General features: G+C 37.7%; 1 protein-coding gene across 1 annotated transcript in view; it reads right to left on the reverse strand.

The window, feature by feature from the left end:
* DNER (delta/notch like EGF repeat containing) overlaps positions 1-18,027 on the reverse strand; it is a 108,349-nt gene that overhangs the window by 56,169 nt on the left and 34,153 nt on the right. Inside the window, exon 2 of the mRNA XM_074547094.1 lies at positions 6,782-7,078. Coding sequence (XP_074403195.1) covers positions 6,782-7,078 — 297 coding nt within the window. The remainder of the gene's footprint in view (positions 1-6,781; positions 7,079-18,027) is intronic.

The raw sequence follows: 18,027 nt of genomic DNA on the forward strand, positions 1-18,027 counted from the left end.
AAATCTCAGCTGAATAAATTCCTGAACAACCTGCTCTAGCTGACCCTGCTTGGAGCAAGGGTTTGGACTAGAAAAAAACCCAGAGGTGCCTTGAGCCTCACCTACACTATGAGGCTGTCAGTGAAAAGTCATCCCATGAGCCAGTTGCCTATTAAGTATTCCCTGTTAATTGTCATTGTAACTTTAGTGACACCACAGCTTTCACTAAACCCCTCTCCAGCACACAGTGAAAGTGCTTCTTTTGAAAATATCCCCAAATTAACCACAAATAAGTATGAGTGCATGTGTGTGCACATTCTGACACACACAGATACCTGTGACTCAGGTACCTTCCCCCTGTTCTGAGAAGGTTCTCTTTCAAAATATTGCCTTGGGAATTTTCTGTCTGGTCAACCTCTTGTTTTTTCATCTCCAAAAGCTGTTCTCCTTATTTTACCTCGTAGTGGGGCCACAGACAACTCTGCACAGTATTGCAGCCAGAGCAAAGTGGGGCAAATTAGCCAGAATTAAACAGAATTTATGAATGCACACATAATTCTTGAACTAAATAAAAAAGATGGACACAAACTCATCCAAGACATTATGTTATGGAAGGAGTGAGAAAATGAGTTATTTGAGAAAAGCAAGGCTGTGTTCTGAGGTGGTACCCCATGAAAACTGGCATGGTCATAATGAAAGAAAACCTTTCAGTTCTTCAGTAGGACAGAAACTGTCATGACAAATGCAGTATGAGGGATGGTCTTGTAAATGCTAGTTCTTTCAGATTTTCTTCCAAGGGATTTCATATTAAATTGCAGTTCAATAAAGCAAGTTTCATAACGTGCAATTTTAGCTTCTCTGAACATACAACTACTTTTTTTATCAGAATAAGGCCAGCAGGATTTATTCTCTTCTGACCCTGTAAGTGTGGCAAGAAGCATCCCTCATTTTTAAGACATATAACATTTTTGGCAGTCTTCCTTATGTAAGGAAAAAATAATACATGAAAGAAATAAAACAGGTTAGATCCTAACTATAGATCTTGAACAGCTGTTGGCAAATAAAAAGTGAAAAGAGAAGTAGGAAAATAAAAGGCAACAGAATAGAACCACAAGAGAGGGATCTAGTACTATCTTCTTAATGTCATGATGTCAAGCAACAAAGCAGGATCATTTCTAGCACAGAAACTGAACTCAGAACAAAATCCTTAAAGAGAAAAAAAAAAAAAAAAAACAAAAAACAAAAAACCCCCAACAGTTCCAGGACCCTTGTCCTATAGCACAGAAAAACTACTGCTGCTGAAAAATCTAGTGTCATTTAGCTTAACCTCCACATCACTGCACTTGGTTCTACCCTCAGAGTTTCAAATGGGACAATGCCTGAAAGAAAACCAGAACAGAAAGAAAATCAAGGTTTACTTCTAACATATCTCACCAGTGGGAGAGAAAAGCAAAAGTGTTTAGAGTAGGAGTAGTGCCTCTCTGAGGAACACCAGGGGGAGATTGACAGACTGCATCCAAAAACAGTATCGGATGAAGAAGACTTACCAGTTATCACAGCACTGAAACCTGGTGTAAGGGAGGCTGCACATCCACCCAGCAAATTCTGTTGCTGGCAGTCTGTTTCTTTGCCCATCTGAGGAAGAGCCACTTTGTAGAGTCAGCAAGCACAGCACCAGGTTCCAGTGCACAGCAATCCTCCCGATAACATTATTAAAACTTTGTTTTTCTGTCATAGACTATCAATGCCAACATCCCACCAAGAGGCATCAGCAGGCACAGGAGGCTCTCTTACACAATGACAGATTACCTAGATTATCATTTCAGCAAGCTGCCTTCTTGTTTCAAGCCATACACCAAATTCAGTGTCAGCTTCATGAAATCTGACCTTCAGTCTGTACTGGTTTTGGCTGGGATGTAGTTAATTTTGTTCACAATGGCTTGCACAGTGCTATGTTGCTATGCTTGCGTGTTTTGGACTTGTGATGAACACAGGGTCAGTAACGGATATTTTAGTTATCACTGAAGTGTTCACACAGCATCAAAGCCTTTTCTCTTTCTCAGAGTGCCCTACCAGGGGCAGGCTGGGGGTGCTGAGGGAACACAGTGGGACAGCAGATCCCAGCTGACCAAAGGGACATCCCCACCACAGGAAGCCATGCTCAGCCATGAAACTGGGGCTGGAACTTGGCCAGAGCTGCTGCTGCTCAGAGACTGGCTAGGCATCAGTTACTTGGTGGTGAGTAATTAGGGCTTTTTGCATTACTTGTTTTGTTAAGGTTTTTTCTTTCTTGTTTTCTATTTCTCCTTTTTAAAATTATTGAAATGTCTTCATCTTCCCATGAGTTTTCCCACTTTTACCCTTCCAGTTTTCTCTCCCATCTCACTGGATGGGGCAGTGAGTAAGTGGCTGTGTGAGGCTTAGCTGCCTATCCTCTACTTAGATCACAGCACAGTCATTCAACAAAGATTACTTCCATCAAGAATTAATAGCCATTTATTATTCCAGAGTCTATGGAGCTGTTCTGAAAAGAAAGATAAACACTGTGTAAACAAGTTCATTGAGCAAAAATTGCACATAGTCAAATCTTTGCATGCAGTGTATGAGCTCAGGTCACTGGAGGATAAGCAGGGACATAAATTTCAACCTAAGACTGTCAAGTCAGCTATAGATATTTCTACACCAAAACACTGAAAGGCAGTAAACACATCAGGATTGGGGTTTTTTTTCCCTCTTTCTCCCTCATACTCTCTAGGACTTCAAAACAGGATGATTTCTGAAGGAACAGTTAAATGAATCTAGATACTTTTCAAAAACAGCTCTGGATAACCAAAAATCCTGAGCCCACCCACCAATACAGCTTCAGAAGAGAAGACCTTCAATATCTTGACATAACTTCTGTCTCAAAGAGCTTAAATTTTAGGAAACCTAGTATTTATGACTATTGAACATGATTTAGTAATGGAATATAATAAACTGACGTTTCTATGAAATTCATATAAGTTTTGTTTAAGCATATTGAGCTTTTAGAGACATTTAGGGTTTTATTTAAAAATAAATACAATAAAAAGTAGCAGCTATCCAGAGATACTTACATCAAGTTGTCTATGAAAATTATGTTTCTATATAAACAAAAAGTTCCAGAAATTAATATTGTAGGAGAAGGAGTTATTGAAATTACAGATTTATCCCAGAAGAAAGCAAATATTATTCTACCAAAATCTGTGCTTCCTCCATTCTCCGGTGTTTGTAGAATTTATTTTTCTCAGAACAAAAGAAAAATTATTGAGATTTCAAAACCAAATCTTATACACGGTTAAAAAAGCAGTCGTAAGTCAAATCAAAATTATACACATTCCAGCTCTTAACAGCAATAATAAGAGGGAATGTCAAGAAAACAGGGTAAGCAGAGGACAAACATTTATACTCCAACTTGCACCCATTTCCATGTGAAAGGTTTTCCTAAGACATCATTTTTAAGGATCAAGTTTCTATTCTGTATTTATCAATCTCAAATGGATTTGTTCAGATTCTGTTCCTCCTTCTGCACTCATATCATACTTTAACCAAAAAAATGCAAAAACATTTAGCAACACAAAGTTAGTCAAGACTAAAAGGTTCCTGTTTCAAGAATATACTTAAGGAATAATTCTGCCATTGCTACAGAGCAGGAACACTCAGGATTTTACACCTGATTCAGCCACTCTCCTAAAGGCTTGCAATTTACTGACTAAGGACACACATAAAACAAATGCTGTCCCCACTGCAAGGGGAATTAGAAGTTTATTGTAGCCTCTAATCATTGGTTCCAAAGCCTTGAATCTGAGCACAAAATTGCAGTATAAATAGAAGGTTAGACTAGGACTCACATGCTCAGCATTCTAATTTCTGGCTGCACACCTGGCAAATCACACCACTGCTCTGTGCTTCAGCATCTCAGTCTGTAAAATGGGAATAATACAGCTGATTTCCTTTGAAAAGAATTTTAGGTCTATTATGAAAAGCTGTATATAAGAGTATGGTACTGCTATTCTTACCGTTGATTTTGTACATTGAAACCTTTATTAAATCCATTAATTGAGTAGGATTAATGAGATGGTTTCCTTTTCCCTCCATTACTGGCTAATAAATATCTCCTATACACTGTAACACAAAAGATGATTGAACTGGGGAAATGGGGATTGTTAGTTGGGTCTCTCTACAAGGGGAACCAGTTGCCCCAAGTAGGAAAAAGAATTATCTGTCAATGGGTAAGCACAAAGACAAATTCATATTATACAAAAGAAAATCAACTGAGACAAAAAAAACTTGCTTATGATCTATGGTTTTAGTCCTTAATCTGGACATCATGAAAAGATTAATTTCTTGTATGAAGACCACTCAGAAATTAAACTGCGTCCAAAGACATCTGTGTGTTACCTGCTGGTACAGACACTACTGAGACAGCTGATTCCAGCAAGCAGTGCTAAATGTATCCCTGCTATCCAGGGAATACAGAAAACATGTCCAACTGTAAGCACACATCATGCCTCTCCTAGACAGCTTACTTCTCTCAGGTGTTCCTTCTTTGAGTTCCCAAAACTTCCCAGAAAAGCTTTCATGGAAACTTCATCCTTGAAGATAGTGAGACCTTCCATTTGGAAAGAGTCTGACAAAATTTCTCTCTGAGACCATACGGTCTGAAGAACATTAATTCACTTCCAGTACCAGTATAGAATAATTTGGAAAACAGACTGCCCGGGAAGATTTATAAAAAAAAAAAAAAAACAACAACCAAATATCAGTACTTGTTATTCTCTGAAACTCAAAGATCACAAGAGAACATTTTTGCAATACAAAACCTACAGCTACTCTTCCTTTCAAGAGAGTGAATGATCAAGTTTTGCAAAGTTCTTACAGCTATGAGGAAAGGTAGTGTTTTTATTATTAACACATTTGACTTTTGAAACCTCCACTAAAGAGGCTTTGGAGCACAGACCTTCAGGCAAGTCAACTCTCCTCAGTTAATAGAGATCAGATACAATGTCTCGAATCAGCAAGTGAAATCTCTTTGTTCCAGATAATCATCTCTCTCACTGTGACTTCCAAAGAACAAGGTAGAAGGTCATTATGCCACACTGGAGAGCTTGTCAAAAATACAAGACCCATCACAGTATATTAAAACACATCAACACAAGCAATTTGGTAATAGGATAGCAAGTAATTGCCATGGTAGCGTTAGTCATGCAATAGCAACTGATGACCTATCTGTATTTCTTAGGTAACAGAAGACATGCAGAAGGGTGAATTTCAGCTATTGGAATAGTCACTTGAGAATTATCTGCCTGACTGAAATTCTTACTGAATCTACCTAAAATGCAAACCAGGCAGAAATGTTCCTTATACAACACCAGACCACAGATTGAGGAAGACATACCAGGGAAATCTGGAACAGGGAAGAGCATGCCCTTAATTGATCAGGACATATGGACCACCCATGCAGAGATGAGACTGCATTTAAACTAAGTAATAAGAGCAGATCATTGTTTGTTTCTGCTTCAGTGATCTCTCCAAACTCCATCCTTGGTGCCTGACATATGTTCTACTGTAAAATAACAGATATGGGAGATGGAATTCCAGGAAATAAAGCTTTATGCTCCAGACATTGCCTACCAGCACTCCCACTGAAATGGAATACAGCCCTATAAATACTTCTACTTCAGCTAATATCAGAGTTGCAACACACCAAACATATATTTCACATGGTCTGATTCTACTTTCATAAAATTGATTAAATAAATTTTACAGTGGAAACTTCAACAAATATGTTTGGGCTAGAAAAGAGTGATGAAAAATACACTTGTTCCATGATTAAACTCCTGCCTGCTTACTTTCTCATTATGCAGTATGTTAAAACACCTCAGGAGAATCAAACTCATTGAAACATTTCAAAAAAAAGACACAACTGACATTTTACCTATTTATTCCTGAATAACCTGAAACAAAATTATATTAAGGTCTTTCTCAAAAAGAAAAAGATGTCATAAAAATGTGCCTACAGAAATTAAAGTATTTTTTCAGCAACAAGTTTCACTATTCCTAGCACTTGGTACTAAGCTGATCATTCCTTTAACAATAACTTGGTTAAGGTTGATTGTTTTTTTAATTTTTGCAGATACTTCAGTCTATGCAAAATGTTTAAGCATTACAAACAGCACAGAGTGCAACACAGTGGAAAGCAAAGATCACATTTATTAAGGATCATACGTTGTGTGCTTTCCAGCTGTAGTTTTACCAGATATTGTTACATTTTGACAGAGATTTGTTTGTAGGAGTTACAACAAATGTTTACAATTTAAACATTTAAAAGTTTCCACCACTGTCATTGCATCCCTAGAGTTGTGCCCTGCGTAATGTATTAGCTATCACTTCCAATCCTCAAGAAACTGTGTTGTCTCAATAATGCAGAAACATGCAGCAAAATGTGATAATAATGGCAAATACCAAAAAATATATTAAAGGAATTGCTTTAATTTTTAGCATTTCCTGAATTTATTTGATGTTTGGAGATATGTTGTCACACAATTGACGGGAAGAATCAATATTACCCCATTTCAAAGAAGAATCTAATACAACACACCAGACAACTTAAGTCCATTACTCATAACATGGATCAAATGGGTTGTTTCAATTTTATCAGCATATTAACTCGGGGCAGAGATCACATCTTCAGCTTTCTCATGAGGACATCATGAAACCACCTGAAAATAACACTTGAAAGGTTTCTTGTCAGTGAATTTTCACTGCGACCGAATAGTCTCACCTCGATTTCATCCCATTTGAGATCCACAACTCTCTGTCCAGCCCTTGGCTGCCACGTGGGTAAGGTGACGGTGGCTCTGGAGCGGGGCAGGGCAATGTCGGGCTCCAGGGTGGACGAGGCTGGGCTGCTGTGCCGGGCCGGGCTGGCCTCTGTCCCCGCCGAGGCCGCAGGGCCGCGGGCCGAGCGCTCGCAGTGCGCTCCCTCAAAGCCCGCGCTGCACACACACAGGTAGCCATCCCCGCTGCTGCTGCAGTTACCATGGAGACAGGGGTTGCTGGCACAAGGATCTGAAACAAACTGGAAAAAACACATCATATAGGTCAATTACTGATTATAAAGGATTTATTTCTGGTCTTAAAAATACCATAAAACAGGATTCTTTCCCCCTACTGTATTCATCTTCTGAACATATTTATGAACCAAACTCATCTTTGATGTATCTTCAAGGAGGTAAATTCAAAGGATTAAAGAAGAATACAAATTATATTAACTACTTTCCTCGCACCATTTATGCTAATTCACTGTTGCCACATTCGAGCAAAGAGATAAACAAAAAAGGAACGTGACCACCATTCACTATCAGGAATTTTCAAAAACAGACTTAAAAGAGTAACCTTCAATTCAAAGAAAACATCAGATATATTGGAATTTAAGGGAGTAACAGAAACAGGAAAGGGCACAGCACTCATAGAGATCAGCAGGTTACAAAGCAGCTCTGTGTGGTCAGAGCTAACCACATCACACAATCCTATTTGTGGACACAACTTCCTTTGTGTAAGAGCTGGGCCTTTTACCTACACTTCATTTTGTGGACAGCAGTTTCAGAGTCCAATTAATTTGGGTGCTGAAAGCTTTCTAACAGGAGTTAAAATGCAAGGGCAAAACTGTGCCTGTTTTTAAAACAGCATTTGTAGTAGCATGGACAAGACTAAGCCAGTGATGTAGGAAAAATGCTCTCCGAGCCTCACTGCCTTTAATTTCTATCTTGAATTTTCCTACAGCTATTTTGTAGTTCCTTATGTCATCACTGACTTTGAAGTTAAAGGTCTTCCCTTTTCTCTGTTGAATTTTACATTCATAATGCATTTATAGATCTGTAGCTATACATCTACAAACTCTTCAAGATTCATCTCCTGGAAAAATCAGCTGTACTTGCCCTGTTTCCTTGGGGAGGACAAGCCCATCCCTCCAGACACATGTTTATTTTTGCACCTGGGACTCCAAAGTTTAGCACTGCCTTTTGCAAAAGCATCAGCACTTTTGCTTGTCCTGGAAACAGCTTCCAAGATAATACTGAAGAAATGCTTGCCTTAATGAGAGCTAAATCACACTGCTGGCTCTCTGGCATCAACCAAGACCATCAGGCAGCTCCCTTCACTTGTCTTCATATCAAAGGGAAAACACATCACTGGAAGAAGACATTTCCTCATCTTTAAATGTAAATTTCACCCAAGTGCTCCAGTCCTAAAACCTACTCCATTCTTTCCTGTACAATATTCCTTCTCTTCTCTGCATAAGCAATGCTTCATGTTACATTTCTCAGTAAAGCAGCACAGTTATTTATTATTAAATATTTGTTATAAATACCTCAATAATTACATAAACCTTAAATATCATTAATGGAAAAAACAAGTATTGGGTCTGCACTAAGAATTTTATCTTTCCACTAATCCAAAGGTCTGGTGTCAGGGACACCAAATCCTAAAACCTCCTTATATAAAACAATACTATTATTGACCTCAGCTGGAATTCTTTCTTCGGTTCAAATTTTTGTATACCCCAGACTCTGTAACATTTTTGGACAGAAAATAGAGGAAAGATTATTAGGAAAGTTAATTTTAGAGACAGTCAATGATGAATGCCAGATTTTGTCCTGATACAGAAGGCTTAGAGGCCGTAGAGGACAGTCCAAAATATATGGTCTAATAATTTATCTCATGGTTTGGTCACAGTTCAGAGTGTTATTTACTTTGCTTGGGGGCACAGCTCATACATATAAGGTGATACATTAGACATCAGGGTCAAGCTCTGACTCTTCTTCATTTTAACACTCAACTATATGGCAAGTTTACATATATACTTGTCATATCAAGGAAGTATGGGGTTTTATGTTCAGAAGGCCTTATCTCCTTAAAGGCTCTTTTCCCTGCAAGTCAAAACAATACCTAAGTTCTCAAAGAACAATTTCTACATTTCTTCTCCCCAAAATAACATTTAAGTGACAGAAAAGAACAATTTTCAGGAAGGAGCTAGTTCTGTTCTATGGTTTGTCAGTTACATTTTAAGCTTGCTCCACTGCCAAGTGCCAGAGATATTCATAGAAATTCTCTTTCCCTTTAAGAGTACTGAAGATAAAATGTGTTGACATGTGAACAAAGCACGGCTCAAAAATTGCTTGCAACGGTTTTTTCATATTCTAGTTTTTTGGACTAGATCTGAGTTTCAAAGAACTGCAGATTTCCTATTGAAAGATAAGCTCTTTACTCATGCTTTCAAAATAAATCCAAATTCAAAATAAGCCTATTTTGTGTTAGTAATTCAATTGTTCTTGTCACACCTAAAACGTTAAGGTTATTACCTGCAAGCCTAGTAACAAGGAAGAAAAAAATAACTCCTTCAATCACAAAGGGCACTTTCCCCATTATTGAATGCATCCATTCACTTAACAAGTACAATAATAAAAAATTCTGTGTGATCCATTCTATTTGATGCAAACTGATTTGAGCTGTTTGACTGGAAACAGATGTGTTTAATTAATTATTAAGTCCTGCTCAGTGCTGTCCCTGTCACGCACTGAAGAAAACCTTGTGCTTTAGGAACCACCCATACCCTTTCAGACAGAGTGGAAGTGAAAATAATTAAAACAGTTTAGATTAGATGAAAAATTTAAAAAGATTAATAGATGTTGAACTTCAGCCATAGACTTTCTCAAAACTTAGATTTATTAAGTACTTCAAAGGATTTTATCATCATTCTCACTCCTTAGTTACTAGGAATTCAAAAGCTCATTTGTCTTCCAATAAGCCTATCAAAACAAATCAATGTCATTTGTGCATAGATTTTCTGTTGAACCAAAGAGTCAATTTTAATTATCAGATAAAAAGAGATAAGCAAATAAAACTGATTAATTTGTGTTGGTTGTGATGTTTCTGTGGTTTCTCTGGTCCTCACGAAGGTGGCAGCAATGGTTAGCCAAGTGATCTGAGAAATATTTTGACAAAGTGAACAGCATGGCTACATCAGAATTAAAGCTAGCAAAATTTCAAGGCTTACCCTTCAATGAACTATTGAAGCTCACAAAAAAAAAAAAAAAAAAAAAAAAAAAAAACAACAACCTAAACCAAGACGAAAGAAAAAACCAAAACACCTTGGGTCTCGTAACTAAGAGCTGAACCTAAGTGTACTGCAAATACACATACACAATTACAAACTCCTTGTTTAGCCACTCCTCATGCAGTTCACAGTATCTTCAGAGATTTGCACAGAGAAAAGAAGTCAGCAAGTAACAAAAATCCATATAGCCCATGAATAAATACTAAATCAGTATGATCACCACTAAAAAATCCACGGTTGTTTAGGTACAGAATTTCCATAGTCACTATTAAAAAGTATATTTTGTATTTCAGCCTCTTGTTTTCATCCCCAGTTTTTCATTTAATAGTTTGTCTGTTTTTATAATACATCCCTTGACTAAACAGGCACAGCCAGCCCTTGCAGCTGACAGAGCCAAGCTAAAAAGCATAAAATGTATTTGCATGCAATTACTATTCCATATGCCTGGACAATTGTAATCCCTGAAATGTTTTTCCAGTAAAATCCTAAAACAGATGCATACCAAGGTGCCCTTCAGATCATAGTTAATTTTCCAAAGGCAGTTTGAATATGGTATAACATAAACTGGGCTTTTTTAAGAATCACACTCACAAACATGGATCCTTTGCCAGCCAGTCCAATTGTTTCCTCAGGTTTCAAGATGTAACACTGCAGGATGTAAATCTGCAAGATCTTTCTGCCAGTACTACTTGTGATGACACCAATTTGTCAGCTGATGCTCATTCACCTTCTCTTCAAAGAGGTTCTACTTGTTCCACCTGGAGATAGTCCAGGTAGATCCTCCAGAGAGCTTCAAAAAATAGAATGGCAAGTCTAAAGCCAAGGCTACAGATGAGCTCTAAACATTGTGCCAAACCTCTCTTCCACCTGCAACTCTCCTCTTAGATGTGTCAGTACAAAACCAACTTCTAGGTCAGTTTTTATTGCTGCTGCCTACAGCCACAGACAATATTACACCAGTTTACAACTTCAGTAAAATATGGAAAATAAAGAAAACAGTAAAACCAGTCCTCATGTTAAGACTTCAGAATGTTTAAATTCATTCTACATGGTGAATTTTAACCTGCTAACAAAGCCAAGCTGCCACAATCATGTCAAAGGCTGATACTTGGCATATGCATCCAGAAGCACTCAGTACCTCAGACAGCCTGCAGATATTAAAACCGGCATAGCCCAAAGTTTCCAACTTTCCATGGCTCCCTGAGATAGTTTTTCCAGTTACAGGGTAAATTGCTGTGCTTCTCAAATATGTAGAGTTACTCAAGTGGCTGGGACTTAGACAAGTCTCTTCTCGTGTTCTGGTAAAAAGATCTTCAGAGAAATTCAAATCAGTAAAAATAAAACTGGTTTTGCTCCTGCATTGCTGAAGAAATTCCCCAATACAAAAGCAAACAACTTCTCTCCCAGATGAAATCATGGGAAGATCCACCACATTCACACACCATTTTCAAGATTTGCATGGTACATTAAAAGTTATCAATTTCTGAATACTTTAGAAAGAAAATAATTTAAACCTACAGTCTAACCTATTATCTGCTTTTAACAAAGTAGAGGAGGAAATATTTTTCCTTTTAAGCATCTGAAATATCATCTATTTTTGCATATGCATCAATTTATGAAAAAGAGATGGAAACAGATTTAAATCTTTTACATAGCAATGACAATAAAGATTATCAAAAAATGTAATCTCTTTGAAAAAATTTGTTTAATTATGTTCAAACTATTATTAAAATTTATTCTAATGCAATCTTTCACACAGTGAAGCTGTAAATTCCATTCCATCTCACATTAAATATTAGCGCTAAATATGAAATGAAAAGCAAGAAAAGAGATTAATTTGAATTTTTAAAAAAACCCAGATGCTCCAAATAGTATCCACAGGAATAGCATTGACATGAGTATATCAAATAAATGCATTTTCTTTAGTTTTGAGAAAAGACTGCCTTGAGACTCGGTAGGACTCAAGCAACATATCTGGGTTCAATTTCTGGCTCTCCCGGAGACATCCTGTGTGAGCTGAGAACAGCCAGACTCCATCTCAGCCTCTTTCCAACTGTAAAATGGGGATTACACTTCCTTGCTCACACTGCCAGTGCTGGCTGGTTAGAAAGCAATTTTTTTTCAGAATGGGAACCACAGAGACAGTGGCAATAGGAACTCTCAAGCAGCACTGAAATACAAATAAATACAATCAAGAAATACATCCCTGTAGAGCAAGGCTAAATATATAACCTGCAGCTATTCAGGTTTGTTACTTAGTCTTTTTCTTTTTTGCTTCTCTCTGTGGCCATTCCGGTTTCTTCTGAACACTTCTTTGCTCCAAAGGACAGAAGTGTTTACAGAATTATTGAGCAAACTTTAAAGTCAAGAAAAATCCTAAATTATATTAACTCTTTTAATTAACCTATACTAGACAGGAAAACCATCTTAATATTGCATCTTTAGACACTATTGTTCTTCAGAACAAGATTTGCTTCAAAACAGATGCACTGAAGAATACATTCATTTTCCAGCCGTGACTGAACACAACAGAAATAAAAGTGGCTGAAACACCTTGATTAGGAGAGTCAGGATGAATGAGAGCTTTCTGTCACAGGAGGATGTAAAAATAGAACATGATCAGCACTGTGATCACACAGGTACTGCCACCTTAAATGGCTGCTCCCTAAAAGCTGCCTGCAATGTCCTTTGTGTGAGAATTTAAGGACGCTCTCCAGAAGCAATTCTCCTGCCACGTGCACCAGGACACAGCGACACACTGCCTGAGAGGGTGTGGTGACCACAGCGAGCAGAGCCAGGCCGTGCAGGAATTGGAATGGCAGGGTCTGTCAGAAGGAAGGCTGTGCCATCATGGTGCTGTGAGCTGCCCGTGGACAACGAACTACACCAGTCTGAGATCTGAATATCAGGGATTCAACAGGATGGGCAACAACAAAGCAATAAAAACTGCTGTATACAGAGGTCCTGGAAGCCAGAGCAACCAGGGCTTTCCTCAAAAAAAGTATAAACAGGACATTTCTCTATTACATAAAACAAGAATTTGGCAGCTATGTCAGGTTCAATCATTAGGAACTAGCTACAAGACAAAACTGAGATTAATCAAGATTCAGAAGGCCAAGACCAACAACTGTGTCACACTAAAAACAGAATATAAGCAACTTCTTTCTAAAAGCAAACACTTACTCTTTTCATTTAGCAATTCAACCCTATGGCCCAACCCATGAGGAAAGCTATCAATAAATCTAATAAAGTGTAACCTTTATCAGATAATTCAGAATATGATTCTTTGAAACACCATTAACAATGAGAACTTGGGATTTCTTCCAAGCTGCAATTCTCATTCCATGAGTTTTGAATATTCAGAGTAATGAAACTGCCAGTGAATGTAAAAAATGGATATAAAACATTTTTCTTTACTTCAGTGAAGCAGAAAAAAAAACGCCTAAAGAAATTGTCTGTTTAATTGCAAACCAAAGCCTGGCTGCCCAAATCTATTTGAAAAACCAGCAAACATAAAGGGCAGAATTTGAACAGCCTGATAGATTTTCAAAACAGAGCTCTAGCAAATGGCTGATTTACCCTTGTATAATAAGTTACCAGACACCAACTGCTTTGCTCTACCTGTCCTCAGGCACATTCTTACCTCAAGGTATCCTGAAATAACTGCAAAGTAAATTGAGATCACCTTCCCTCTCCCTCAATGAAAGGAAAATATCTGCTTCACACTAACCACTGAAAACTGTCAGATGTCAGCATGTACATAAACAATTATGGAGAAGCACCTTACTTTTTCTCCTGCTTTTCTCATCAGATTATTTCCAATTCTTTTTTAAAAAATATATATTTGCCTTTCTCCTGTTGTGAAAGAACATTCAAATTGTTTGATATTTTTACAAATACAACATATTTACATTTTTATATTGTTATCGAGGGTTAAATTGACTACTAAATATACTTAATTAATATACCTAAACAACATTGTGCATCTGACATTTTCAGCAATGTCAGATCTTCTATCTACAGAGAGCAGGTGAAAAGAGATGCCAGTGTGAAGAAACTGACTTCAGCTCTCTCGTTGTTACAGTGGACAAGGATTCAAAGCCTTCCTTTCTGAACTAGGAACCTGACAGTTTTCTGGTCAAAAGTGATTTTTAATTTTAAGACAGAGCTGGAGGCATCTTTATTTCATAACAAAGCACCTGCCCACACATCATGTCCAAAGAGTTTCAAATCAACATCCTCATCCCTGAAGAACTTACCATTTTACTGCAAAAAGTAACAGGATTAAATATCTGAACAACGTTGGGATGGAGATAGAAACCCCAAATTTCTCTACTCCTACTTGCTAAACACCTTCACTCACTCATGTTGGCACTCACTGCCATTGTCACCATCCCTCTCTGTGAAAACACTTTCAACTACAATGTTGAATCTCACATTTTATGACAGCCTGGGTGAACTCAGTTGCTTCACAGCACTTAGTTAAGGTATGAAAACAGCAGCAGCATATGCCGGAACTTGGAGAATAAACCAGTCTGCAGAGCCATAAAATAGGTCTTTATATTCAGTGGTGAGAGGCAGCGCTTCTTTAACCCTTATCTGAAATAGCAGTTTTGCCCAGTCAGTAGAACATCCTTTCTGGGGTTACTTTTTTAAAACAAATTAATCTTGAGATCCAAACTACCTTCTAAAGTTGTATTAAAATAAAATGGATTATCAGTTTTCCTATGCCATCCAATAACTATTGTTCAGGGTTTTGTCCTGCTAGTCTATGTGGCACAATTCTTCTCATGCTAGGTTTTGATCACTTTCTTTCAATTTCAGCTACTCAACCACTCTCAGACCTTCTGGTTATACACACAGACTTTTCTTTAGTGCAGAGGAATGTGCTTCCTGATAGAACAATTCAAGAATCTCTGGGTCTAGAGAAATAAAAATTTGGTGCACAGCCTTCCTCTCTTGGACAGCTGTATGCAATCTCAGGTCTCCTGAAGCAAGTTGCAGGGAGCTGTCATGATAAATAGGAAAATTGCCTCTCAGTGTGTTCACTGTCACATGAGAAATGTCAAGTGCTCAAAACATGTTATATGTTCTTGCTGGTGTCTCCAAGATGCCATGCATACTCATTGTTCACCATGATGAAAGACATGGCAGAAATGGTAAAGTGAGTCAAGGTTCAGCCCAGCAACAAACCCATCTTCTATCATTTTAAATCTGCCCAATCCCAGCTTTTACCAACTGCATTACAATATTAATGAACAGTTCCTGAAAGAAAGGACAGGATCTGTGCCCCTTCCAGATGAAAGGGCACAGATGAAGGGGCCCTGCCCCTACAGGGCATAAATCATTGTAGGGCTGCTTCAGTCTAAGTCTCTCTTTCAGTTGGTCTGAACCCTGGAATCTATGAAAACAGACACAATACTGTTCAGCCCATTTTCCTAGCCCTGAGAAAGCAGGGCTGCGATCCAAATCAGCTCTCCTATGAATTCTGTTCTGAGGTCATACATCAAAAGACTTTATACCTCTCATCAAACTACATTGTATGCACGCTGTCATTCTGCTGTCCACTAGAAGCTCTAGAAACAAGAGTGGGTTTTAAACAATACCATTCTACAATTTCTGTCACTTAAATTTCTCTTCTGGTGGTTTACCCTTATGAATTAGTCTGTATCCAGACAAGTTGAAACCTATGCCACAGATCAATCCCCATATTATTTACTTCTCTAAATCCATTATTACTCTCTTTGAATTACTTCAAATCTGCTGTTTTAGCTAGTAATACCAATACTAATTTATCCCTTCATTATTTGATCTATGAATTAGACTTTTAATTTTCTAATGCAATACTTCATAGCATCCAAAAAAAAATCTTAAGGGTAATAACTAAATATAGATCCACAGATCTAAATATAGATCCAAGTCATATATTTAGAAGCTGTTTCACACACCTTGTTTTCATTCAGTATTCCTTTAGGATGTGGAAAGAGTACCAGACATGCAGGTATATCTTGGATTTATATACTGGTATTGTGATATTCTTCTGTTCTTTTCTCTGGCCCTTTCATCACAGTAACCAAAATATTAAAAGCAACATTTACACCAAGTCTCCTTTGTTTTGACACTATACATTGTCTCCTATCTATCTGACCCATGACTCTCTACTCACTCTATTCAAGGCCCAAATTGTCCTGGCTGCTTTGGACACAGCCCCTCTGAGGTTCTGCATGTCCCCATTCCCTGTACAATACCTGACAGCAATGACCCACAGGATCTGTGAGGGCAAGGACCTCCAGCTCTGACCACAGCCATGCTGGGAAGCTTTGTATGGAACACAAAGGCAACAGCAGCAGAATTGTGTTTCCTGCAGGTCACTCCAGCAGCCTTTCATCAGGTAGAGTCCTACATGTACACTTACATTATTAATAATTTTCTGTGTATTTTTTTTTCAAGTTTCCATTAATTCCTATAACAAAACATTCCATTTTGGTGGCAAACATCAGGGCTTTTGAAAGGCACTCTCCTATATCTATTTATGATATAATAGATAGCAAGACACATAAGAGTGTCTGAGAGTACTCCAGAGGCAACAAGAAGTGTTTATTGATATTATTTTCCCCCAGATTCTCAGGTTTTTAGGGGATGAAGCACTTATCTCCTTTTGAAATAGCTACAAGCATTCAAGTGAGTATTTCCTGGCACTGTAAAAGAATTCTAGGTTATTTCTGGGGTTATCATCCAGCACATTGCCTCCACATCATGCATTAGTGAGGCACTTGGACACTGTCTCTTAGAATGCTTAGCTCTGATACAAGTGTTAGTCACAATATTAAAAATGCCACTTCTCCTGTTGTAACTGTACTGAAAGATGGTGATTCAGGAAACATTTGAACAGGCAGCCAAACACCAAGTCTACAAATAGCAAAACAGTCAAGCACCTTTTGCACAGTATCTCTGTCACTGGAGGCCCAACAGAGAATTCATTTTGTCCATTCCATGTATTTATATCATGGAATGAGATGGCATCTTTTTCACAAATGCCAGGCTTTTTATAAATTATTGAAAATTGCACACACACATCTTGCATCAGCATTTTGTCCTTGACCTTCAGCAAATACATTTATACTACAACAAACTTCTTTTAAAAGATAGGAAAACTAGAAAAAAAAATAGTAACGATTTTAAACCACTCCTATGGGCATATCTTGCAGGAAGTTTCTGATAATGGACAAAAAAAGGCTCATTAAATTCCTGCTGTACCATATCCTACACATCTTATTCTGTCAGGTTGCACGATATGTTAAGGCACTACACCACTGCCTTCCTTCTGAGGATCAAAAGTGCAATGGAATAGATTGTTAATGCTGTATTTGCAAAATTGAAGAACACAACAGAACTACTGAGACCTACATTTTGGAACAGAAACACTGAAAATAATATAGTCCCATTTCTCTCTTCTTCAGGAAAAACTGGGCTGCTGCTCACTTTAGGAAAAAAACATTCTTGTGAATTCTTCATCACAATACTACTGCTTCTTGATCAAATTTTCTGTAAGTTCTCTGTAAATGCTAAAATATAACACAATTGAAGTACCATTATGGGAAATCTACTGCAATCACACCCTCAGAGGCCGGTCTTGATGATCAAACATATGTTGGAACTGAGCTTCTAATGAGCAATCGACATTTTTGCATATTGCATCCTTTAGTAAAGGGGTATAAGTTGCAAATTCAGAATAAGATTCAGAATTAGAGACTCAATAAATATCCTAGAAAATATCATTGTCCTGCCTAACAGGTATTAGGAATTAAGATGACAACAACTCTTGATACCTTCTGTGAGTTCTGATGGATATTCACAAAAAGACTGAACTTCTAACAAACTCTGGGTTTCTGTAACATTTCATTTGCTCACTC

This window comes from Zonotrichia albicollis, chromosome 9 (assembly GCF_047830755.1).
Source record: "Zonotrichia albicollis isolate bZonAlb1 chromosome 9, bZonAlb1.hap1, whole genome shotgun sequence".
Classification (NCBI taxonomy): domain Eukaryota; kingdom Metazoa; phylum Chordata; class Aves; order Passeriformes; family Passerellidae; genus Zonotrichia; species Zonotrichia albicollis.